This window comes from Felis catus, chromosome F1 (assembly GCF_018350175.1).
Source record: "Felis catus isolate Fca126 chromosome F1, F.catus_Fca126_mat1.0, whole genome shotgun sequence".
NCBI classification, from domain to species: Eukaryota; Metazoa; Chordata; class Mammalia; order Carnivora; family Felidae; genus Felis; species Felis catus.
In genome coordinates, this window is record NC_058384.1 from 26,669,414 (window position 1) to 26,696,489 (window position 27,076).

Sequence of the window (27,076 nt, forward strand, 5' to 3'; positions counted from 1 at the left end):
TAAGCACCACAACAAAATGCCAGGGTGATATCACAGAGTAGTCATCTGTAAGGTGAGGGCAGCTACTTTAAATGGGGTGGCACCTGGGTGGCTCAGTTGGTTGAGCATCTGACTTTGGTTCAGGTCATCATCTCATGAGTCATGGGTTCAAGCCCCGCGTCAGGCTCTGTGCTGACAGCTCAGAGCCTGGAGCCTGTTTCGGATTCTGTGTCTCCCTCTCTCTCTCCCCTCCCCTGTTCTCTCTCTCTCTAAAAAATAAATAAACTTAAATAAATAAATAAATAAATAAATAAATAAATAAAGTGGTCAGGTAAGGCCCCCTGGGGAGATACCATTTGAGCTAAGACTGAAGGATGCAAAGAAGGAGCCAACCATGAAAGTGACCAAGGGATGCCTATTCCAGAAAGAGAGAACATTATCCAAAGGAGTACAGAAAGAAGAGCCTAGGATACTCCAGGACCAGAAAGGAGACTGGCAGAGCAGGCCTGCTAGGAGGAAAACAGGTTGGTACAAGGCAAGGATGGACAGGTGGTCAGGAGCAGATCAGGTGAGGCCCTGCAGGCAATGGCAGAGAGCTGGGAGTATGCCAGTCTTCACCTACTTTCTGTCAATCTATTTCTACCATTCAGCCTTTCTCAAGGTGTCTTGATAATGGAAGACTAGTATACAGGAAGAAGAGAGAGGCCAGAGTATTCCCCTCTTCTTGGTTTCAATTGGCATTTTACAACAATGGTGGCATCTCCTTTGTCCTTGCAGCTTCCCACAAGACATCCCCTTCCTCTAAGGTCACAGCTCCCACCAGGCAGGATGCATCATGGTTGAGCAGCTTCTAGGTTCTGGGGTTTGGGTCCTACCAATCTAGAGTTAGAAGTGGTTTCCTGCTCTGGTTGCCTCCCATCCTCTATTTCATCTATGCAACAAAATCTCATATTAATATTCCTTGTTTGAAATATCTAAAATTGTTTTCTTCCCCAAGGAGCAGGTGGCAGCAGCTTGTGTAGCCATGGCCAGGATTAAGGCTCAACACCTTCATAGCAAGAAGAGGGAGCTGTGTAAACAGCTAGAAACCCTGAAGATGGAACTGTCCCAGCTGTGTGTCACCAAAGTGACAGGCCACACAGCTTCCTTCCAAACTCTCCAAGATCTGAGTTGTTAGCAAATCTATTGCCCATGTTCTCACTGTCATTAACCAGACTCAGAAAGGGAACCTCAGGAAATCGTACAAGGGAAAGAAGTACAAGCCCCTGGGGCACCTGGCTAGTTCAGTCAGTTAAGCATCCAATTCTTGGTTTTGGCTCAGGTCATGATCTCACAGTTTGGCTCAGGTTTGAGACCCACATCAGGATCTGCACTGACAGCAAAGGGCCTGCTCGGGATCTGTCTCCCTCTCTCTCTGTTCCCCCCCTACTTTCTCTCTCTCTCTCAAAAATAAATAAACAGAAGAAGAAGAAGAAGAAGAAGAAGAAGAAGAAGAAGAAGAAGAAGAAGAAGAAGTAGTAGTAGTAGTAAAAGCCCCTGGATCTGCAGCCCAGGAAGACATATGCCAGGTGCTGCCAGCTGACCAAGCACAAAGAGAACCTGACGACCAAGAAGCAACAGCAGGAGGAGAGGCTGTTCCCACTGCAGGAATATGTGGTCAAGGTCTGAACACTGGCATCAATAAAATGCAAACTGGAAAAAAAACAAACCTGTGAAAAAATATTTCACTGAGTAATATAAGAAGCCACATAGGTTTTGTGAGCAGAGGAGTGCCAGGATCTTGAATTACCTTTTGGGGAGATTACTCTGGCTGCTGCAAAAAAACTGTTGATAGGCTAGGAAAATGAGCAGGATTTTAAGCCACCTCGAAAGTTCTTTCAACAGTCCCAGCAACAGGTGGTTGTGTCCAGGGTTTCAGTGGTGACAGTGAATAGAGTGAAATGGATAGAATCAAGTTCTATGCTGGAGATAGATGCTAAGCAAACCAGCAACAGATTGGATGTCAGAGAAGAGGAAAAAGAGAAGCATCAGTAATGACTCCTCTGGAATTTTGGGTTGACCACCTGGGTGGAAAGTATAGAGATGGAAAGATAAGGGCAGGGGAAGTTTGGAGGTCAAACAGCATGTCAAATTATCTCCTGCTTCATGAAGCTTCTAGTTATCCTCTCAGTAGGAAGCAATTTCTCCCTCCCTTGTAAAAACAGCATAGTGGAATAATATAATTATATAGCCACATGTCCATTTGACTTACTTCCCTTGCTAGATTGTAATTTGTCGTGGCTCACCATATCTTGTTCATCTTTGTGACTTCCACAGGACCTAGGGCTCTCAGACGTGGAGCCACAGGGCCAAGCACTGAGCTGGCAGCCTAAGAGAATCACCTCTAAGCCAGAGACACCAAGTTCTAATCTCTTATTATACAAAAGGGTATGGCTTTCAGCAACCACTTTGAGCCCGTTATATCTTTCCCCAACTCATAAATTAAACGCATTCCCCTGTTGATGGGTAGCTGTCACTGACCTTCATGCCCATATTGCTTTTCTGAAGGAATAGAGCGCATGACTATTCTTTCCAGCAGGAAGGACATACAGAGACTCAACAAATAGCTACTGAACTGAATCAAACTGGCACCACCAAACACCACGAACAGCATGGCTTCTTTTAAAAGCTCTCTCAACTTTCTCCAGTTTCCTAACCTCTCATTTCTGGCCATCCCTGAATTCACTGAAGCCAATCCCCACAGTGACATGAATGGCCGCAGGAACGCTGGGTCCATAACTGATCCTCTTCCCTTGGGAAGGTGAGGCAAATCCCCTGGGCCCTTTGCTCATCTGAACAAAGAACACAACAGTCCTGCCCTGTCTCCTGCTTCTGAGAGCCATTGTAAGGAGTGGCCATCATTTATGCAGAGGGGGAGGCCTCAAGAAGGAGTCTCCTGGAGAAATGGAAAACAACAAGCGTTCTGCTTCTCACCTCTCCCATCCCAATACAGAGTCTGCCTCTCCTAATATCATCTTTCTTGTGGCTGCAGCCACTTCAGTCTCTTCCTTCAGTTCCTTCCACTGCCTCTTCATTTATTTTTTGAATTAATTGTAAGCTCTGTGCCCTCACTTGAAGTGCTCTTTAGATCCTACATGCATCCCATCTCATTTCATTCTCCCTCTGGACGCCCTCTGCTCTAAAGCAGGACTGATATCATCCCCACAGCCCAACAGCAAATATTCACCAAGTACCCACTCTGGATGAGACACTGTGCCAGACAGTGTTGATGCAAATGAGAGACATATCCTCCCACAGCTGAGTCTGTCTGAGGACACAGGACAAAAAGTAAGATTCCCTCACTATGCAGGCAGGACCACTACTTTGGGTCTCCCTGTGATACACAACTACACGAGATTTCATGCCATTTCTGCCCAGGATGCTAATTCTCCACATCTCTACAGAAAGCTGATCTGTTTTTTTCTGGGTGCTTGCTCTGAGGAGAAACTAAAAATGGTCAGCCAAGAGGACTGGGGCTTGATATCCCATCTGCCAAGAAATCATTAAAAGAACTCTGGGAGCCTAGACAAGAGACGACTGGGCTATCATCAAATACTCAGGGGTATTCATGTGAAGGAGGGATGATGAGGCTGGGCTTATCAGGTCCCCAGAGGAAGGCCAGAAGCCAGGAGTGAAAGCTCCCATGGGCAGATTTTAGTTCAGCCCAGTGAAGTATGTTCCAATAGTCAGAAGGGCCTGAGGACAGGAGGACAGCCTCAAGTGGCAATGAGGCCCCTGTCACTGCAGGTGACAACAACCGAAGGGACACTGAGAAAATATAAGCACTGACTAAATGATATTTGCGACAGTCTGTCATTAATTCTATGAAAATACATTCTCCAAGTGGGAACTGAGACTCTGCCAGGGCAAAATCTTCATTCCATCACTAAAATTACCACGTCCCTTATCTTCTATGTACTCTGAAAATGGGGCAACACTATCTGTACTTCCAAAGAGAGAAGAACTAGCCCTGGGCTAATCACATGAGAGAACTCAGGTGGGAGCTTCACACATCTTTGGCTCTGGTGACTGAGGGAAGCAAGAAAAGTGGTGGATCATTGATTATCCCCAAATCAGTTGAAAGCATAAGAACATTTTCTTTTATGCTTCAAGCTGAAAACATAAGCGTGGAAATAAGATCATTTCCCAGTCAGTTTTAAGCTGTAAACCCCAGTGGGAAAGTGATTTGACTGTCAAGAGAAAATACAGGAATGGAAAGCAAGCCCCGTCACCACAAGGCTTTTAGAAGAGCAACCCAACAGTTCTTCTGGGTGGCAACAAGGCGCCATGAAGTGACATCTCGCCTTTCCATGAAGAAGCAGAGAATCCCTCTACCTCACTTCATTCACAGAATTGAAGTGTCCAAGGGGTGGACAAGTGAGAGATTCTGGCAGGACCCTGAGAGGCCATGCAGATGTCCCCTTCTCAGGCAGATGTCCCCCATGCACATTCAGGGGGCTGGGATATACAAATCTAATGGGGCAGCCCATAGACCAAGCTAGTGTCTGCATCCTTGAGCTTTTTACCCATAATCAGCCCAGGAAGGAAAACGAGTCAATCCCAAAACAAAAATTACTCAGTGAACAGAGGCTATGTGCCCTGCCATAGGATAAAAACAAAAGCCAAGAGTAGTCCTCAGTCTGAGAGTGTGAAGGAAGAAGGCAGACACACATAAGAACCTGTAGAAAGTTGCTATCCAATTAACTGGGAGATTTGATTGGTACCTCGGGCCTCAGTGGTTGGGAAAGGCTTCACAGGAGCAGAAGGCCACATGGCGGTGCAGTGCAGAAAACACGTGGTTGTAATCCTGGATATGATTTGAAAAGATGATTCAGATATGCACTGTCCAATAAGGTAGCTTTTAGCCACGTGTGGCCATTTAAATTTAAATAAAATAAAATAAAATAAAATAAAATAAAATAAAATAAAATAAAATAAAATTCAGTTCCTTAGGCACAATAGTCCATATTTCAAGTGTGCAAAAGTTACCATGCTTAGTTGCTACCATATTGGCTATTGGCCATCGCAGAATCTCCACCATCACAGAAAGTTCTGTTGGACAGTTCCAATACAAATTGTCCTTACCTTCAGTGGTCTTCAAATGCCCTGAATGAATTCTGGACTCACTGCGGTGGCTTAGATGGCCATTATGGATTGGTCCCTGCCTGGGTCTCAGGACTCATTTTTGCCACTCTGGACCCATACACCATATGCACTAGCAGTGAATAAACTCTTTTCCTTCTTTCTCACAAGCTCCTCCCCTGCAACAGCTAGCTGAACCATTTCCCCTGACCCTTTTGGCCAACCTAATTTCTTCTCATCCTGCTGGGTTCAATCAAAGCACCTCTTCTCTGGGGTCCCTCTAGACCCTTTAGGTGAGACAAGATTACCTGCTTTGCAATCTCAGAGAAGGCTGTGCTTTGCCCATCATATCCCCACTATCAGTTGTTCACTGGTGTATCCTAAGTCTGTAGAACACTGCCTGGCTCACAGTAAGCTCTCTTTAATTATTTGCTGAATGAACAACTAAATAACTCTTTGTCAGAATTCCTTGTATCATTGTTTGTCAACCATCATAGTTTGCAATTACACAATGGCAGGGAACTTTTTTATCTCATTCATCACCTTATTTCAGTCTCTTCAATATAATAGATAATCAAAATTATTAAGGAATTATGGTAAAAGAAAGGAAGGGAAGAAAAGAGAAAGGGGGGTACAAGAAAAGGAGAAAGGAGGGGAGGACAAGTGTAAGGAAAATAAAAGGAAGAGGTAGGTGAGTAAGTGATGAATGCAAAGCTTATACCTTAGGAGACAGGAAAAATGATGTTATTGAGAAACAGAATAGCTGGGGAGCTAATGGCACACAGCAGTCAAGCTTTGACTGTACAATGCTGGAACAATCATTTTCCCATCACCAACTCAAGGACAAGCTTATAAAGACTCCTTGAATAGCCCCATCCTTGCCACCCCCACTCCCCAACCCACTGGAATGAGAAACAGAAGTGCAAATTAAGCTTTTTATTACAATTAGCAGCCTAACACAGGCATCACCTGTCTTGCTGAAATGTGATATTTCATCTGAGACACTCATAATCATAGCCCAATGGGGGAGACTGTGAATCAATTCACTGCCTGTTTTTCAACAGCTTTATATGAAATGATTTTTATTCTTTACACTTGCTAGTTATCCCCAAGGAATTCAAGGCAATTTACAAACTTTTAATTCTTCAGACACTCTGGGAGTGAAGGAAGTAAAAGCCTAGAATTTATAGATATGGGAGAAAAACCATGTCACAGGATTAAGTACTCAGACAGGGGAGACTCATCTGTTCCCAGATCCCACCCTTTTGAAGATGAACAGAAGGGCATTATAGTGATATTCCTAAAAGCCATCTGAGCAGAGTTTGACATGGAAATGAGGCTGGAGAGGCTGAAAGTGAGTAAGGTGTGAGGCAGTATTAACAGGTATGGGCATAATCAATGATAAAGAGGAAAGACATGAAGGTGCGAAGACAGAGGCACAGAATAGAACTTAGAAAGGCCTGGAAGGGCCCTGAGCCAGAAGCACTTGGAGTGAGGATCACCCAAGCAAAGAAGAAGAAACAGGATGCTGAAGAGAGCATATATTAAAAAAAAAAAAAAAAAGCAAATCCTGAAATCATAATTTTATAGGTAAGGAAGTCAGTAACAAGAGATAATAACAAGTGATTTGCCCAAGCCTACACAGTGAGCTAGGATGGAGAGGAAATCAGAACCCTGAGCAGTTTCTTCTACCCTGAGTAGGAAAAGGAGGTAGTGTTTGCCTCATGGCCTTTTGTTCATCACTTCCCTCCGAGAAAATAGGATGGGGGGCAAAACTAGGAGCTTAAGGGAGGTGAAATAAGATTAAATTGTCTATTTAGGAATGACACTAGATAATTAGGTTTGATATTAGATACTGGGTTTGTCCAGCCACATTGCTTTCCAGTTGAAGATGCATACCATATAAATTTTTAGTGTAGGTATATCAGCAGGTATCCCTCATTTTATGGAACAGATATTATATCTCAGTGTCTTAACACAGTAAACGTGTATTTCTCATGCACTTTACCATGTTGTGCCAAGAACTCTGCTCAATCTAGTCACTCAGAGACCAGACTCCTTCCATTAAAAGCTGTGCTATCCAGCATGGTAGCTACTAGCCACTTGTAGCCATTTAAATTAACTAAAATTAAATAAAATTAAAAATTCAGTACCCCAGTCCTGTTAGCTGTATTTGACGTGCACAGTAAATGCATGGCTACCATATTGGATAGCAGAGCTCTAGAACATTTCATCACCACAAAAGTTCTACTGGATAGTGCTCCTCTAGACTGGATCTCTGGCATTCAGCCAGCACACAAGAAGAGAAAAAGCATAGATGATAATGCAGGAAGGGCCAGACCTAGCCAGCCATTACTTTTGCCCATATTCTACTGGCCAGGGCTCCATTTTACATCCATACCTAACTACAAGGGAGAAGAAAGACAGAGAAATGTAGTCAAGCTATATGCCCAGGAAGAGGAGGAAATGAGCTTATTGAGTATTTACCAGTTTCTGCCACAGATATATTCTAGCAAATTCCTAAAATAAAAAATTAATTTCCCAACTGAGCTCTGTAATAAAATCAGAATAATGATCCTAAAAAGAGAATATCTCCCCATAGACTATTTTAAATTTTAAACAAGGAAGAGTTAGGATGGTGGTCAGGCTCATACTCAGAATTGTAGTTCTCTAAGGGCATTTTGCCACAGACATACTTTCCTAATTCTAGCACCCCCAAGTGCTCCATTTATTCCCTTTATTTCCTTTCTGTCCCCACCTCCACTCCTACTCCATCATTTATACCTGGCGTAGAGATACTATAATCAAAATTCACAGGGGAGGCAACAAAGAAAAGATAAACAAGTAGGACTACATCACACTAAAAAGCTTCTGCACATTAAAGAAAACCACCAACAAAATGAAAAGGCAACACACTGAATAGGAGAAAATATTTGTAAATCATATTCTGATAAGGAGTTAATATCAAAAATACTAAAAAAAAAAAACTCATACAACTCAAAAGGAAAAAAGAAACCACTCTAACCAAAAAATGTGCAGAGAGAGGATCTAAACAGGAATTTTTCCAAAGGAGATACACAAAATGGCCAACAGGTAAATGAAAAGGTGCTCAACCTCACTAATCATTTGGGAAATGCAAATCAAAACCACAATGAGCTATCACCTCACACCTGTTAAAATGGTTATCATTAAAATAACAAGAAATAATAAGCCTTGGCAGGCATGTGGAGAAAAGGTAACCTTTGTACAAAGTTGGTGGGAATGTAAATTGGAGTAGCCACCATGGAAAATAGAATGGAGGTTCCTCAAAATATTAAAAATAGAATTACCATATGATCCAGCAACTACGCTACTGGGTATTTATCCCAATGGAATGAAATCACTCTTTTGAAAAGATATCTACACCTTCATGTTCACTGCAGCATTATTTACAATAGCCAAACATGGAAATAACCCAAGTGTCCATCAACAGATGAATAAATAAATAAAATATGGACTTCTGAGCCAAGATGGTGACATAAGAAAGCCCTGAAGTCACCTTCTCCATAGACACACCAAATCCACACCTATATATAGAACAGTTTCTCCTGAAGAACAGAGGGCTGATTTAACAACTTCTGTATAATGAAAGACAGACTACAGAGAGAATGGCAAAATAGACAGAGGTAACAAAGGAAACCTTCATCCCCAACATTGCAAACTGCAGTGGGGAGGAGTAGTACTAAGAGACTGTGAGTAGATTCACTTGCCCCAGGGCACAGAAAAAAAAATGCCGCAGTTTGAATTTAAGAAACAAAACAGATGAACATAGGGGGAAACAAGAAATGCAAATCAGGAAACAGACTCTTAACTATAGAGAACAAACTGAGGGTTGTTGGAGAGGAGGTGGTCAGAGAGACCGGTTAAATAGGCGATGGGTATTAAGAAGGGTACTTGTGATGAGCACTGAGTATTGTATGTAAGTGATGAATCATTAAATTCTACACCTGAAACTAACTGGAATTTAAATATAAATTTGGGGGGGGGGGATAAAAGAAAATAAAAGGGCAACTAAAATATAAAGGAACCAGTCCTAGAACTCTGCCAAATGTGGGGTAGCTGCTATAACTCTCTTCAGGTTGAAGAAGTTGGTGGGAGCCACAGTTTACATTTCCCCTCTACCTTGACAGTATGGATGGGAGCAGAGACCAGCCAGCCTAGCACCTCGGTGAGCCACAGGCCTCTAGGCCACACTAACCCAATCCTCCTATCACAGTGGCCCCAGTGCAGAAACCCCTGGTCAGTGCTCTCTACAGCTCCAGCCAGATCACCAAGATGACCCAGGCACAAAGCATTCCAGAACCACTCCTAGCTCATACCACTTCAGCTCCAGACAAGTAACAAGGACATCTTCAGTACAGAGTGCCAGGACCCCTCAACCCTACTTCACCTCCAGCTACCCCACCAGGACACCCCATGCACAGAGTGCCACACAACACCCTAGCTTGTACCTATGTCAGCTTCAACTGTCCTCCCAGGATATCTTCTTCATGGAGAGCCCCAGCACTCCACCAGCATGTACCCACTTCAAGTTCAGCTGTCCTGCCAGGGAACCCTTGGGCCACCCTGGCCCATGGCCACTTCAACTCTAGTCATCCTACCAGGGCAACCACAGCATGAAGTGCCCCAGGACCCACAACCCAAGTCAGCCACAACTCCAGCCAGCCAGCCAAAATTACCAGGCACACACAGTCTGCACAGGGGTGACCTAAACTTCTTCAAGTTTAGGAGAAGTAGCTCTTCTGCCTAATTAATAGAAACAAACACAGAAAGTCAAGCAAAATGAGACAGAAGAATACATACCAAATGGGAAAAAAAAAAAACAACAAGACAAAACCTCGGAAAATAAGCTAAATGAAATGGAGATAACCAACTTACCTGATAAAGGTTTCAAAATAATGGTCATAAAGATGCTCACTGGAGTGGAGGGAAGAGTAGATGAACATAGTGAGTACTTCAAAAAAGACAAAAAACATATAAAAAAAAGAACCAATAGTAGTTGAAGGATACAAAAACTGAAATGAAAAATACACTAAAGGGACTCAACAGTAGATTAGAGGATGCAGAAGCAGATCAGTGATCTGGAAAACAGGGTAGTAAGAATCACCCAAGCTTAACAGCAAAAAGAAAAAAGAATAAAACAAAATAAGAATAGATTTCTTGAACATCAAGCAAACAAACATTTGCATTATAGGTGTCCCAGAGGAAAAAGAAAAAGAAAAAGTGGCAAAAAAAAAAAGTTCTTTGAAAAAATAATAGCTAAAAACCTCCCTAACCTGGGGAAGGAAACAAACATCCAGATTCTGAAGTACAGAGAATTCCAAACAATATGAACCCAAGCAGGTCCACACCACAACACATATTAATGAAAATGTCAAAGTTAAAGATAAAGAGAATTTTTAAAGCATCAAGAAAGAAGCAACTAGTAAACCACAAGGAAAACCCCATAAGGCTATCAGTTAGGTTTTCAGCAGAAACTTGGCAGGCCAGAAGGGAATGGCATGATATATCAAAGTGCTGAAAGGAAAAAAAAAAAAAAACCTACAACTAAGAATACTCCACCTGACAAGGTTATCTATGACAATTGAAGGAGAAGTAAAGAGTTTCCCAAACAAAAGTTAAAGGAGTTTATCACCACTAAACTGGCCTCATAGGAAGTGTGAAAGAGACTTCTTTAAGTGGAAAAGAAAAGGCTATAATTAGGAATAATAAAATTATTACACAACAAGAGGATATAACAGTTGTAAATATCTATGTGCCCAATACTGGAGAACTTAAACACATAAAGCAAATACTAATAGACATACAGGAGAAAATTGACAGTATTACAATAATAGAAGGAAACTTTAACTCACATCAATGGATACATCATTCAGACAAAAAAATCAATAAGGGAACAGTCTGTGAATATCACATTAGACAAGGTGAACTTAACAGGTATATACAGGTATATATCCCAAAACAACATAATACTAATTCATTTCAAGTGTACATGAAACAGTCACCAGGATAAATCATATGTTAGGCCGCAAAATAAATCTCACTAAATTTAAGAAAACTGAAATCATATCACACATTTTTTCCAACTACAACGGTAGTTGGAAACAAGAAAAAAAAACTGGAAAAAAACACAAGCACATGCAAGTTAAATAACATGCTACTAAGCAACCAGTGAGTCAATGAAGAAATCAAAGAGGAAAGAAAAAATACATGGAGACAAATGAAAATGAAAACAGTATAGTCCAACATCTTTGGGACACAGCAAAAGTAGTTCCAAGAGAAAAATGTAGTGATATAGGCGTGCCTCAAGAAACAAGAAAAATCTCAAATAAACAAGCTAACCCTACACTTCAAGGAACTAGAAAAGAACAAACAAAACCCAAAGTTAACAGAAGGAAGCAAATAATAAATGTAAGAGCAGAAATAAATGAAATGGAGATTTAAAAAAAACAATAGAAAAAATCAATGAAACCAAGAGCTGGTTCTTTGAAAAGATAAAATTGATAAATCTTTTACCAGACTCATCAAGAAAAAAAGAGAGAGAACCCAAATAAATAAAATCAGAAATCAAAGAACAGAAATAACCAACACCACAGAAACATAAAAGGCTATAGGAGACTACAATGAAAAATTATATGCCAACAAATTTAGCAACCTAGAAGAAATGGATAAAATCCTAGAAGCATACAATCTTCCAAAACTGAATCAAAAGAAATAAAAAATATGAACAAGCCAACTGGCCTAGTAACAAAATTGAACTGGTAATCAAAACACTCCCAACAAACAACAGTTCAGGACCAGAGGGATTCATAGATAAATTCTACCAAACATTTCAAGAAGAGTTAATACCTATTCTCCTCAAACTATTCCAAAATATAGCAGAGGTAAAAAAAAGCTTCCAAATAAATGCATTCTATGAGGCCAGCATTACCCTGATAGGAAAGAAATAAAGAAAGAAAGAAAGAAAGAAAGAAAGAAAGAAAGAAAGAAAGAAAGAAAGAAAGAGAGAGAGAAAGAAAGAAAGAAAGAAAGAAAGAAAGAAAGAAAGAAAGAGAGAGAGAGAGAGAGAGAGAAAGAAAGAAAGAAAGAAAGAAAGAAAGAAAGAAAGAAAGAAAGAAAGAAAGAAAGAAAGAAAGAAAGAAAGAAAGAAAGAAAGAGAGAGAGAGAGAGAGAGAAAGAAAGAAAGAAAGAAAGAAAGAAAGAAAGAAAGAAAGAAAGAAAGAAAGAAAGAAAGGGAAAGGGAGGGAGAGATAGAAAACTACTGGCCAATATCTCTGATGAGCACATATGCAAAAATCCTCAACAAAATATTAGCAAACCACATTCAACAATAAATTAAAAGGACCATTCACCACAATCAAGTGAGATTTATTTCAGGGATGCAAAATGATTCAATATCCATAAATCAATCAATATGATACACATTAACAAAATGAAAGATAAAAATCATGTGATCATATAAATAGATACAGAGAAAGTATTTGAGAAAAGCAATATCTGTTCATGGTAAGAACTCTCAACAAAATGGGTTTAGAGGGAACATACTTTAACATAATAAAGGCCATAAATGAGAAATTCACAGCTAACATTATATTCAGTGGTGAGAAACTGAGAGCTTTTCCTCTGAGATTAGAACAAGATATGGATGTCCATTCTCACCACTTCTATTCAACATGGTCCTGGAAGTCCTGGCCACAACCATCACACAAGAAAAAGAAATAAAAGGAATCCAAGTTGGGAAAGGATAAGTTAGACTGTCCTTATTTGTCACTATTTGCAGATGACATGATTCTACACATAGGAAACCCTAAAGACTACCAAAAAAAAAAAAAAAACTATTAGAAGTAATTAATTTAGCCAAGCTGCAGGATATAAAACTAATATACAGAAATTTGTTGCTTTTCCATAAACTAATAACAAACTATCAGGAAGAGAAATTAAGAAAACAATTCCATTTAAAATTGCATCAAATGGCATAGGGACACTTGTACCCCAATGTTTATAGCAGCACTCTCAACAATAGCCAAATTGTGGAAAGAGCCTAAATGTCCATCAACTGATGAATGGATAAAGAAATTGTGGTTTATATACACAATGGAATACTATGTGGCAATGAGAAAGAATGAAATATGGCCTTTTGTAGCAACGTGGATGGAACTGGAGTGTGTGATGCTAAGTGAAATAAGCCATACAGAGAAAGACAGATACCATATGGTTTCACTCTTATGTGGATCCTGAGAAACTTAACAGAAACCCATGGGGGAGGGGAAGGAAAAAAAAAAAAGAAAAGAGGTTAGAGTGGAAGAGAGCCAAAGCATAAGAGACTGTTAAAAACTGAGAACAAACTGAGGGTTGATGGGGGGTGGGAGGGAGGGGAGGGTGGGTGATGAGTATTGAGGAGGGACCTTTTGGGATGAGCACTGGGTGTTGTATGGAAACCAATTTGACAATAAATTTCATATATTGAAAAAAAATTGCATCAAAAGGAATAAAATACCTAGGAATAAGTTAACCAAGGAGGTGAAAGACCTGTACTCTTAAAACTATGAAAGACAATGAAGATAATATAAACAAATGGAAAGACCTACCATGTCCATGGATTGGAATAATCAATATTGTTAAAATGTCCATACTACCCAAAGAAATCTACAGATTCAATGCGTTCCCTATCAAAACACCAACAACAGTTTTCACAGAACTAGAAAAAATAATCCTAAAATTTCTATGGAACCACAAAAGACCACAAATTATCAAAACAATCTTGAGAAAGAAGAATGAAACTTAAGGTATCACAATCCCAGATTTCAGTATATACTACAAAGCTATAGTAATAAAGAAAAGTATGGTGCTGACAAAAATAGACATATAGATGAATGGGACAGAATACAGAACCCAGAAATAAACCTGTTTATTTGGTCAACTAATCCATAATAAAAGAGGCAAGAATATACAATGGGGAAAAGACAGTCTCTTCAATAAATGGTGCTGGGAAAACTGGATACCTACATGCAAAAGAATGAGACTAGATCATTTTTATATACCATACACAAAAATGAACTCAAAATGGATTAAGCCCCTAATTGTTAGATATGAAAACACAAAACTCCTAGAAGAAAACGTAGGCAGTAATGTCTTTAACATTAGCCTTAGCAACATTTTTCTAGATATGTCTTCTAGGCAAGGGAAATACTACACCAAAATAAAAGCTTTTGCACGGGGAGGAAAACCATCAACAAATTGAAAGAGCAACCTACTAAATGGGAGCTGATATCTGCTAATGATATATCTGATACTGGATTAATATCCAAAATATATAAAGAACTAATACAACTCAACACCAAAAATATGTGTGTGTGCGCACACGCGTGCACACGCACACACGCACAGACACACACATATGTATATACACACATATATATGATTTAAAAATGAGCAGAGGATCTAAATAGACATTTTTTCAAAAATGACATACAGATGGTCAACGGATACATGAAAAAGATGCTGAACATCACTAATCAACAGGGAAATGAAAATCAAAACCACAATGAGATATCACCTCACACCAGTTAGAATGCCCATCATCAAATGACAAGAAATAACAAGTGTTGGTGAGAATGTGGAGAAAAGGGAATCCTTGTGCATTGTTGGTGGGAACATAAACTGGTGCAGCCACTGTGGAAAATAGAATGGAGGTTCCTCAAAAATTAAAAATAGAAATACCGTATGACCCAGTAATTCTACTACTGCCACTACTGGGTTATTTACCCAAAGAAATGAAAACACTAACTTGAAAAGATATAGGTTTATTGTAGCATCATTTACAATAGTCAAGATATGGAAGCCACCCCAGTGTCCATCAGTAGATGAATGGAGAAAGAAGATGTGGGTGCGTTTGTGTGTGTGTGTGCGTGTGTGTGTGTGTGTGTGTGTGTGTGTGTGTGTACACATTGGAACATTCCAATATTGCATACACATTGGAATGAGATCTTGCCATTTGCAACAACGAATGGAACTACAGGATGTTATGCTAAGTGAAATAAGTCAAACAGAGAAAGACAAATATCATATGACTTCACTTATATGTAGAATCTAAAACAAAACAAACTCATAGCTACAGAGAACAGACTCTTGGTTTCCAGAGGCAGGGAGTGGGGGGTGGGTGAAATGGAGGAAGGTGGTGTAAAAGCACAAACTTCCAGTTATAAGATAAATAAGCCTTGGGAATGCGATGGACAACATGAAGACTATAATTACCAATACCGTATTGTATATTTGAAAGTTGTTAAAAGAATAGATCTATCTTAAAAGTCTCATCTCCAGAAAAAAAAATTGTAAATATATGTGGTGACAGATTTGCAGTATATAGATATATCAAATCATTATGTTGCACACCTAAAACTAATACAATGTTATGTGTCAATTATATCTCAGCCAGAAAAACTTTAATTAAAAAAATAAACATTGGGGCGCCTGGGTGGTGCAGTCGGTTAAGCATCCGACTTCAGCCAGGTCACGATCTCGCGGTCCGTGAGTTCGAGCCCCGCGTCAGGCTCTGGGCTGATGGCTCGGAGCCTGGAGCCTGTTTCCGACTCTGTCTCCCTCTCTCTCTGCCCCTCCCCCCTTCATGCTCTGTCTCTCTCTGTCCCCCCCCCCCCAAAAAAAAAACAACGTTGAAAAAAAAATAAAAAAATAAACATTCAGAAGCACCTGGGTTGTTCAGTTGGTTGAGCATCTGACTCTTAACTTTGGCTCAGGTCATGATCCCAGGGTCATGGGATCAAGCCCCATGTCATGTTCTATGCTGAGTGTGGAGCCTGCTTGGGATTCATTCTCTCTCTCTCTCTCTCTCTCTCTCTCTCTCTCTCTCTCTCCCCCCCCCCTCTCCCTCTCCCTTCCTCCCTCCCTCCCTCCTGCTTTCACTCTCTCTTTCTCTCTCGAATCAACAAACATTCACATAGGAATCTTAGTTCCCTTCTAACTTTTCTCTGTACCTACCATGTCTGAAGCTTGTATTTGAACTTGAATGGGTTCAATTCAACAACCTTCACCAGGTCCCTGCTATATGCATGAGTTATATGCAGTAAGGATCATAGGGCATAAAAAAAGGTGAAAGACACAATCACTCAGGGAAAGTTTGAAATAATTAATAATATGTTGAGCTGAGACAAATGCCCAGAGAGATACAAAAGTGAGAGTTCAAAACAATGTGAGATGACAACAGATAAGGGAAGCAGGGAAAGACTCCCTAGAAGAGAAGACAGTATAGCATGCTTTCTGAGTGCTGAGCCTGATTTCAATAGGTTGGGATGTAAGGAGAAGCTTCGAAGAAGAGAGGGAGGCAGTGCTAGCCTTTCTCTGAAGACAAGATGGCTGGTTGTGTACTTGGAAGTCAGTCTCGAGAGGAATTGCTTCCCTCAGCTTCTGTTCCATCATCTGTATCTCCTACCCTTCCCCAGGTCCCACTTTATAACACAAGAACCACCATTCCCTGCACCTGAGTACCAAGCTATGACAAAATAGGCTGGAGCAGAACACCAGAGCAACAAGCTGAGATAAAGGGAGGGTAGGACCATGCCCTTGAAGGAAACACCATATATGAACACACACTGGAAACTTTGAAGGACCACACTAATTTGAAAGATAATTATTGCTATGTGCTAAGGTATGTGTCCAGAGCAAAATGGGAAACATGGTAGTTGGTTAAGGAGTTCTACCGAGCAATCCTTAATACCACTTCCAACTCTAATATTTTAAGGCCCAATGGTTTTGTCACTGCCAAGATTCCTGACCTTGGTTTTTATCAAGCCCTGATCTTTCTACCTTTAATCTATCCACTCCATGGTGATCCTAGTCCAAGTCACCACCATTCCCCATCTGAACTACTTACTGAAAGAAACTTCTCACTTGCCTCCTCCACAAGTACTTATCCACCTGCAACTTATCCATAATGACCTTTCTAAAAACACATCATAAATTGTACCCTGAAGACAAAATCTAAACTCATTACATCCTATCAACCTAACCAAGGCTTAAACTACCTTCTTCCTCCTTTACCAACTCTAGCCACGCTGGCCTCCTAAACAGTTGCTAAAACACATCAAAGTCTTTCCCATCTCCAGGTCTCTCCAGTTGTTCCTCAGCCTGGAACACTATTCTTTTTTATCTCTACATGGCTGGCTCAACTCCAATGTCATCATTTCAGATAACCTCTAATTACTCTATCCCAAACAGTACCCCAATTACTGCTATACAATCTGCTAGGAGTGTCCACAGACTTCTACTCTCCCCTTGCCCTATGCTGTCCTTGCAAATATCTCCTCTACCCTCCTGCCTCCAGCCTCGCCTCTGTGAACGTTTGCACGTATTTGTGGCCACACTCATGTCTCTGCAGCTGTGGTTCCACATTCCCAACTAGCTTCTGGGTATTCCACCTATATGTCACTGTTGAGAAAACAGAATCACCATCTTTTGCAAATCATTTCCTATCCTTTATTTCTATTACTTCTACCACCATCCTTACAATTTTCTTTTTTTTTTTTAATTTTTTTTTCAACGTTTTTATTTATTTTGGGGACAGAGAGAGACAGAGCATGAACGGGGGAGGGGCAGAGAGAGGAGACACAGAATCGGAAACAGGCTCCAGGCTCCGAGCCATCAGCCCAGAGCCCGACGCGGGGCTCGAACTCACGGACCGCGAGATCATGACCTGGCTGAAGTCGGACACTTAACCGACTGCGCCACCCAGGCGCCCCTACAATTTTCTAATCTTACAATCACATAGTCATCTTTAATCCCTTATATATAATTAATGACTAACTTTTCTGGAGCACTGTGTAGTATATAGTTTTCACACAACATCTTCTTAATCATTGAGGTTGTCATTATTTTTTAAGAGCTCTACTGAAGTATAATTGAATAAGATATCAAACTATTACCAAAATCAAGATAATGAACATATCCATTGACCCAAATGGTTTTCTTGTGCCCCTTGGTAATCTCCCCCTCATCCTTCTCCACTTCTCCATTCTCTCCTGGAAAGCACTGTTTCCTGCCACTATACATCAGTGTGTATCTCCTAGAATGGAGATCTATAGAATCACACATTATATACTCATTTTTGTCTGTTTTTCTACTCAGCATAATTATTTTGATATTCACCCCATGTTATAGCTTATATCAATAGTCTGTTCCTTTTTATTACTGTGTAGTATTCCGTTGTACTGATGTAACAGTTTGTCCACTCTTTAGTTGATGGGTATTTGGGTTGTTTCCATTTTGGGGCTATTCCAAAAAAAAGCCTCAGTGAACATTTGTGTACAAGTCATTGTATAAGCATACGCTTTTATTTTTCTTGGGTAACGGGTGAAATGCCCGTATCATATTGCAGATATATGTTTAGCTTTTTTAAAAAATTGCTAAACTGTTTTCAGTGTGGTGTGCCATTTTGCATTCCTACCACCAACATTTAAGAGCTCCAATTCTTCCACACACCTCCCAATACTTCATATCATCAGCATTTTTAATTTTAGTCATTCTGGTAGACATATAGTGGTGCACCCACTGAAGTTTTAATTTGTCTTTCTCAAATGACTGATGATGCTGAGCATATTTTCATGGTTTATCTACCACCTTTTTGAATTCAGTTTGTTAAAATTTTGTTCAGAATTTTTGCAGTTATGTCCATGAGGGATAATGGTTTGTAATGTTCTTTCCTTCCGGTGTTTTTGTCTGTTTTCGGTTATCAGTGCAATGCTGGCCTTATAAAATGAGTTGGGAAGTATTCCTTCCTCTTCAATTTTCTGGGAAGAGTTTGTGTAAGTTTCCTATTTAAATGTTTGGTAGAATTCACTGGTGACATTATCTCACCCTAGAATTGTCTTTGTAGAAACGTTTTCAGCCAAAAATTAAATACATAATGCAGCTATTCAGGTTATTTGTCTCTTTCTAAGCTAGTTTTGTTAGCTTCTATCTTTCAAGGAATTTGTCAATTTGATCTAAATTGTAGAATTTACTGGTAAAAAATTGTTCATAACATTATCCTTATTCTTTTTTTAACACCTGTAAAATCTACAGTGATGTCACCTCTCCTGACACTGGTAATTGTATATTCCCTCATTTTTTCCCTGATCAGTCTGGTAGAAGTTTATCCATTTTATTGGCCTTCTCAAAGAACTAGCTTTTGGTTTCATTAATTTTTTTCTATTTTTCTGTTTTCTAATTTATTTCTGCTCTTATTCTTTCTTTCCTACTTACTTGGCGTTTACTTTGCTCTTTCTAGTTTCTTAGGACAGAATCTGAGTCACTGATCTGAGACTTTTTTTTCTAATATAGGTTTTTAGTGCTATAAAGTTTGTGTCTTTATATTCAGTGTATTTCCTATAGGCAGTATATATAGTTTTTTTCCAACCTGACAATCTCTGTTATCTAATTGGGGTATTTATGGATATGGTTGTATTAATCTATTATCTTTTTATCTTTCTATTTGTCCATTCTAGTAGTTCTTTCCCTCTTCTTTTTCTGCCTTATTTTGGATAAGTTGAGTATCTGTATGATTCTATTTTATTTCCATTTTATACATAGTTTACTCTATAACTCTTTGCTTTGTTATTTTCATGGTTGCTTTAGGGTTTATAGTATGCATATTTACCTTATGCAGTAAAGTGAGAGCATACTACTTCATATAGTGTAAGAACGTTATAATTGTGCATTTCTATTTTCTCTTCCTAACCCTTGTTTTGCTGCTACCCTACCTATCATTTTTATATATACTACAAATCCCACACTACACTACACTGTTACTGCTTTTGTTTAAACAGTTTACTTTCTCTTAAAGAATTTAAAGAGTTTTTAATAATAAGTATGTCTTTTCCATGTCTGAAAAATCTTCATTTTTCCTTCATATTTGAAAGATACGTTCTTTGGACATAAAATTTAGGTTGACAGGGGTATTTGTCTTTCAGTACTTCTTCCTTTAATTTGCTTGTTTTTCCAAAAGAAATCTGCTCTCATCCTTATCTTTGTCCCAACTCTGTACATATAGTGTCTCCTTCCTCTGGCTGCTTTTCAGATTTTTCTCTTTACTGATGGTTTTGAGCAACTTGCTTGTCATGTGACTTGGTGTAGTTTTCTTCAGGTTCCTTGTGCTTGGAGTTTGTGAGCTTCTTGGAGCTGAGAGTTTATAGTTTTCAACGAATTTAGAAATTTCACCCATTATTTCTCCAAATAATTTTTTCTGTTCTCTCTCTCTCTCTCTCTCTCTCTCTCTCTCTCTCTCTCTCTCTCTCTCTCCTCCTTTGTAAACTCCAATTACATGCATATTAGGTCACTTAACATTGTTCCACAGCTTACTAATGCTCTATTCATTCTTAAAATTTTCCCTTCCTTTTTTCTTTTTCTTTCTTTTTCTTTTTTTTCTTTCATTCTTTCTTTCTTTTTCTTTCTTTTCCTCCCTCCCTCCCTTTTTCCTTTCTTCCTTTCTTTTTCTTTCTTTTATTCTTTCTTTTTCTTTGTTTCTTTTCCTCCCTCCCTCCCTCCCTCCCTTCTTCCTTCCTTCCTTCCTTTCTTTTATTCTTTCTTTTTGTTTCTTTTCCTCCTTCCCTCCCTTCTTCCTTTCTTTTCTTTCTTTCTTTCTTTCTTTCTTTCTTTCTTTCTTTCTTTCTTTTTTCTTTCTTTTATTCTTTCTTTTTCTTTGTTTCTTTTCCTCCCTCCCTCCCTTCTTCCTTTCTTTTCTTTCTTTCTTTCTTTCTTTCTTTCTTTCTTTCTTTCTTTCTTTCTTTCTTTTTCTTTCTTTCTGGATATTTTCTGTTGCTATGACTTTAAGTTCACCAAACCTTCCTTCTACAAAGTCTTACCTACCACTAGTCTCATCCAGTGTATTATCCACACATTGTAATTCTCATTTTTAAAAGTTGAATCTGGCCTTTTATATCTTCCATGTCTTAACTTTTTTAACATATGGCATACTGTTGTAATTATTTTAATGGCCTTGTCTGCTAATTCTAACATCTGGGTCAATTCTGATTCAATGTCAGTTGACTGACTCATCTCATTACAGACTGTATCTTCTTTGCATGGCTGATCATTTTTGATTGGATAGCTGACACTGTAAATTTTATCTTACTGTATGCTAAAATTTTTACCCACAAGTATTTGTGATCTCTGTTTTTGATGCAGTTTCTTGGAAACAATTCAGTCCTTTTGTGTCCTGCTTTTAACATTTGTTATGCAGAACCAGACTAGTATCTAATCTAGAGCTCATTAATCCCAAGTGCTGAAGAAAACTCTTTTGTGTACTCCACTCAATGCCCTTGAACCTTGAGGTTTCTAGTGTGGCTATTGAGAATAGGCACTATTTCTGACTCTGTGTAAGGGCTGTTACCTCTAATCCTTTCAGGCAGTTCTTTATCCAGGCTTAGGTAGTTTTCTCAGACAGGCACTCATAAGTACTCAGCTGAATCCTCAAAAGGGACCTAAAAATCTCTGGAGATCTATATGCAACTCTCCCCTCTCTACTACTCTGTCCTGAGAACTACAACTGACCAGACTCTCAGCTTTGTCCCCTCATTTCAGGGAGTCTGACATCTATTTGATTTTCCCTTCTCTGCAGTGTGGCCTGGAAATTTTCAAGATAATAAACTGGGACAAGCATAGAGTTCACTTCATGTAAACACGTAAGTGTAAACAAAATACACATAGTTTTGTCCTTCTTAATAATTAAGCCATTATTTGGACAGTTCAGATGATAATTAAATTTTGAACTACGGTGATGGTAATAGAAAAGCAGAATAACTACCAGAACGTGCTTAAAGACTGCTTGCTATGAGGTTTAAGGACACTTAAAATTTGGAATCTTGGGCTGGCTCTTTATTCAATTTACTCATTTGAAATATAGGTGTAATAAAAATGACAGAGATTTGGCTTCTGGCCAAGATGAAACAAAAGGGAGCATATTTAAACTACCATTTGAAATGCCATAAATTAGACACAATATATGAAATAATGGTTTGTAAGACACAGGACATCAGGCAAAAAAAAAAAAGGACAGTAAGTAATCTTTAAGAGATGCATCTCACAGAGATGCACCATATTCTGTCAATCATTCCCCTTTTTCTGTTACTATCATCATAGTTCAAGACTTAATTATCATTTGAACTATCCAAATAATTACCTCTCAACTAAGTGATGAAAGACAAAACTATATGTGTTTTACTGTGTTTTATTTACATGTCTGTGTTGCTAGTGGCTCCTTCCACATGGTTTGGGTTCAAAACATACAGAAAAATGTATCATGCAGTGTAAAGAGAATGTAAATGCTAGAGCCAGACTGCCTCAGTGCAAATCCTAGTGACATGGTTCACCAGCTATATAACGTTGGATAAGTCATCTAATCTCACTGTGCATTCATTTTCTTGGCTAAAACAGAGAGATAATAATAGTATCAACCTCAGAGGATTGCTGTGCAAATTAAATGATTTAACCTATGTGAAATAAATATTAGCATATATTATTGACTTGAACTGAACTGGTCTCCTTGCTTTCAGTTTCTCCTCCCTTTAATTTATCCTCCAGGAGATAGCTCTTTTAGAAGATGCTTCCTAAAATCCAAATTTCATCTACTACATCCCTGCTGTAAAACCTTCTGTGATGCCCCATGTAACCCCCAAAGTGCTCCCACTGTCTAGCCCCAGCCTTCATTTCTGAATTCATCTTACCACTACATCACCACACAAATCCTTTGCTCAAATAATATTGATCCATTTGCCAGATCCCATATACATGCTTCTCCCACCTTTGCTCACACAATCTCCTCCACCTGGAATTCCATTTTATAGCCCCCCCTCCACCCAAGTCTGCCCCCAATCAAAATCCTACCCTTGAGAGTCCAACTCAAACTCCACCTTCTTATAAAGCCCATACTGATCACTTTCAAAATATAATCTCTATATCCTCTCAACACCCTTGGAAACAACTATCTATGGTTTTCACATGACTCTTATTTACTTCCTTTATTAGTACTTGTTATCAAAGACCTGTGTACCCAGTAGGTACTCAATAAATATCTACTCAATGAACAAATAAATTTGACTCAGAAGACTCATGAGGCCATTCAAGGCAAAAGACCATACAATAAATTCTTTACTAAGACAGTTTTTCCTGGAAGAAGATGAATTACTCATCATGCAAATGGCAGGAAGAACTATGCCCAAAACAGCCACATTATCCCTGGCAGCCTCAGGGGTACACAAGTAGCAAAGGCTACAGAACTCCAGTTTCCAGTTTCCAGGCTCTTGAATTTGTCTAATTAACACAGCCTGAGTCAAATGTGCCAAAGGGAAGCAGAACATCCCACCAAATATAGACTCAGCCGCCATGTTCCCCTGGAAATAGAAACTGGGAGGCAGCAGAAGCTCAAGATGCAAAGGAAGATTGACATGATGTCACAGGGTGGGAACCAGCCTATTCCTGCCAGCCCTGCAGTGAGCAAGAGAGAAACCATGGATGGGAACCACTTCCCACTTCCCAAGCTCTGAGGGGCCTTCCCAAAAGGTTGGGAAAAGAGAGAACAAACAAGGCATGTCACAAGCTACCTCCCACCATGAGGTGTTCTCTACCTCTGTCTCTCAGAGATTGAGGGAGGAACAGAGAATTAGGATATAAAAACCCATCCTTGCAGGTTCTGTGCCCCTACCTAGCTCAGGAAGCATCAGGTAGGCCAATGCCGTCAAAGAATGCAAACTGGCACTGCCCAACCTCCTTCCCTATTTCTTGTCTCTGCTCCAGGAAAGTAAATGGCTTACCCTTCCTGGGTGAGCAATCCTAGTCAAGATTTGTTTTATTTTTTTTTTAAGTAGGCTTTATGCCCAGCACAGAGCCCAATGTAAGGCCCAAACTCACAACCCTGATATCAAGACCTGAGCCGAGATCAAGAGTCAGATACTCTACTGACTGAGCCACCCAGGCACCCCAGTCAAGGTTTATTCTAAAGCAAACAGCAATGAGAACAAAAACAAGAACAATGGTATCTACACAGATGACCTCATTTGTAGGAAGTTTGCCCCAAACATCTCTAAACCCCACTCCCACTTCTCTGCCACCTAGGTTTCCACTGTACATTCTTCACATTGTCCTTTCCTGGCTGCACTCACTCAATGAGTATTTGCTGAGTGCCCACTATGTGCCAAATTCTTGCTCTGGTGATTAAATAGAAAATGCTCACACAGTTTCTAGCCCCAGTGGAGATAGTAGTCTACACGAAGTAGACATTAAATGAATAATGGCACAGATAAGAATGTAATTACACAACATAGTAAGTTCTAAGAAAGAAAATACACAGTGTCATTGCAGCATGCAACCAGGAAACCCGGCTTCATTTGGGTCTCAGGAGAGGTCACTCAGAGGAGGCAAGAAGAATGAGAGGCTCCATGCTTGAGGCTCCATCATTTACCAGCAAGGTGAGCCAGGGCATGATGCTTAAGTTCTTTGTGCCTACTTCACAGAGCTGTTGTGAAGATTAAAATGAGTTAATTCAACACATATTATATGTACAAAGGGTTTAGAATAGTTCCTGAAAAAGATAAGTACCACGTGTTTGCTATTGTCCTTGTGGTTGTTCTTGATCCTTCAGGAAGGAGCTCAAGTTCCTCCTCTTGGAAGACCCTCCTTGACTCCCTTGGGAAGAGTCAGACATCTCCAGAAATCTCAGTTCACATATCTATAACAGCATCTGCCATGCTCCACTCTGATTTGCTTGCCTGTGTGTGTTACCCTCACTGTCATTTGAGGTTCTAGGAAGCCTTGACAACATCTGATATTCATCTTTGTGCTCTCAGTGCCTCTCCTGGTAACTGGCACAAATAAGTGCTAATATTTAAGGAACAAATGAATTCCATTTAAGTTTTAAAGAGATGCCTATTAAAATATAAATACACAGACAAGACTAATAATAGCTACAAACCCAACTGAGATGAATATGACCCCTAACGAAACCTCTTCTGCCAGAATGGCTTTTCAGGTTTATGCTCCCAGTCTGCATGACAAACCTACAGGAAACAACTACCTGGAAATCCACTAGGCTGTATGTTGTATGAGGGCAATGCCTGAGTCACATATTGTTCCATCCCCAGCACCTGACATGGTAAGCAAACTGTACACATTCTATAACTATTGGTTGAATGAAGTAACAAATGTCCATTGTATTGTTATGCATCCCCTATATAACTCAACATCTCTGGTCTCTCCATCTTTGGTGTCTGGAAATCTTCTCCAAAGTAACTTTTTCTCTGACCTTATGAAAATGTGACACCTGGGACTAATTGTGCTTTTCTTCTTATTCTGGCTGCAGAGGAGCTCAGAGCCAAATCTGAAGTCCATTTGATGGACTTTTATAGTCCTATGAAGGCATTTATAGTGCACAGTGTGCCAGCTTTTTGTTTGACCTGAACTATGTTGTATTACTTTCCCTTCACTGTAGTCATCCTTTGGTGTCTTTTATCTTTATTACTTGATATACATAGAGGTGCAAAAATTATATTCACAACTCAGATATGTAAAAACATACCTTTCTTTTTAAAGCCAAATTCATTTTTATTTTTGAGCCCTGATTCCTTGAGTTGTAGTGGGGAATGTAAGCTTGCTGTTTCAAGTTATTTTAGACTCTATTGACCTAAAAGAGTTTCTTTTAGATTATCTCAGGCTTCTAGGGGCAAAAATTGAATCAATTCAGAGTTGAATTTCCTACCAAGACTGTTTCTACTAATTAAGTGATGTTAGAGTCTCAGGAGACACTCAGGCATGTTGATGGCATTGCAGAAGGGACCAAGGTTTTCCCAGATCTTCAGTGCAGTGTGACTGGTCCAGCCTGGCCCCAGGGACCTGAAACTCCTTGGCTCTTCTGGCTGTCATATTTCATGCTGGCACCAATTGCTAAGGAACTACCTCCAGGCATGAGGTCCCCATCTTTGAGGTCAATGTACTGGAACTATAGGACAACTTTCAGAAATTCATTTGAGAGAAAGTTCTGTGACTATGGCGTGTCCCAGAACACTTTAGTTAATGGGTAGAGAATTACACTCCCTCTGAGGGGAACTTTGATTGATAGTCATAGCAAGGTTTATGACACAACAGGTATTCATTTTCTCCTGTGGCCCAGTCAGACTGGGAAACAGAGACTGAAGAATGCTGCCATTAAAAAGACTTGGGAGCGAGCCAGGTAATTTCTCCAGTTTTCAGCCTCCACACTGCATTTTGTGCAAGGCTTGAATTAGTGGAAATTTCCAAGCTAGAAATACCTTAAAGTCAACTAGCTTTGAAATGTTGACATGCAACTATTCACTGGTGTGCTTGTCCTCCTGCATAATTAAGTGAGGAAATATCCCAACCTGAACTAGTGGAGTCACTTAGACAAAAGAATCCGCTCTCTTCTACAGCATGTGCTTCTTGATTATGCTTCTTTTAGCGGAGTCGTCATCTTGATAAGTCAGCATCAATACAAATCCTGGTGGTAATTTAAAATGAGCCTACTGTATCCTGAGTGCTTACACACATGTTCTCCACTCCTTTAAGAATCCACAGGGAGGGTATTATGAGATCAATTCTATAGCTGTAGGACTGAGCAATCTGATTCCAAAACCCATGTGCATTCACACTGACTGCCTCTAACATATTTCCTTTCTCCCTTTGGAAAGTTGGAAACAAATTCAGTGTAAATAGAATTTTTTTAAGGTTTTCCTTTTTTTCTTGCTTTCTTTACACAAATCTTTTTTTCAAAATTAGTTCCACGGCCACTTGTCTTAATGCTGAGTGTGGGGCAAATGCCGCTACCCTCCTCACTGCCTATCCTCCACTGCTATCTGCTTTTCTCTGTCCTCACAAAACAAAAGAGGGAAAATGTCAGATGTAAATTTTGAAAAGCAATTTTACTAAAGACCCATAAGGATGT

General features: G+C 39.6%; 2 protein-coding genes across 12 annotated transcripts in view; one reads left to right on the forward strand and one right to left on the reverse strand.

Moving 5' to 3' along the window:
- The window catches only part of CACNA1E (calcium voltage-gated channel subunit alpha1 E), a 654,182-nt gene that overhangs the window by 420,013 nt on the left and 207,093 nt on the right, over positions 1-27,076 (reverse strand). The window contains exon 1 of one of the 11 annotated variants that reach the window (XM_045048901.1): positions 4,743-4,849. The exons of the other annotated variants lie outside the window; for them this stretch is intronic. Within the exon in view, the coding sequence (XP_044904836.1) occupies positions 4,743-4,791 (49 nt within the window). The 5' untranslated portion in view covers positions 4,792-4,849. Of the gene's footprint in view, positions 1-4,742; positions 4,850-27,076 lie in introns of those variants that run through there. 11 annotated transcript variants of the gene reach the window in all.
- Positions 666-2,013, forward strand: LOC101101608 (60S ribosomal protein L35-like). The gene is given in 4 exon segments (XM_045049252.1): positions 666-1,123; positions 1,125-1,265; positions 1,513-1,641; positions 1,819-2,013. Coding segments are annotated over 4 exon segments (585 nt in total). The 5' UTR covers positions 666-1,003.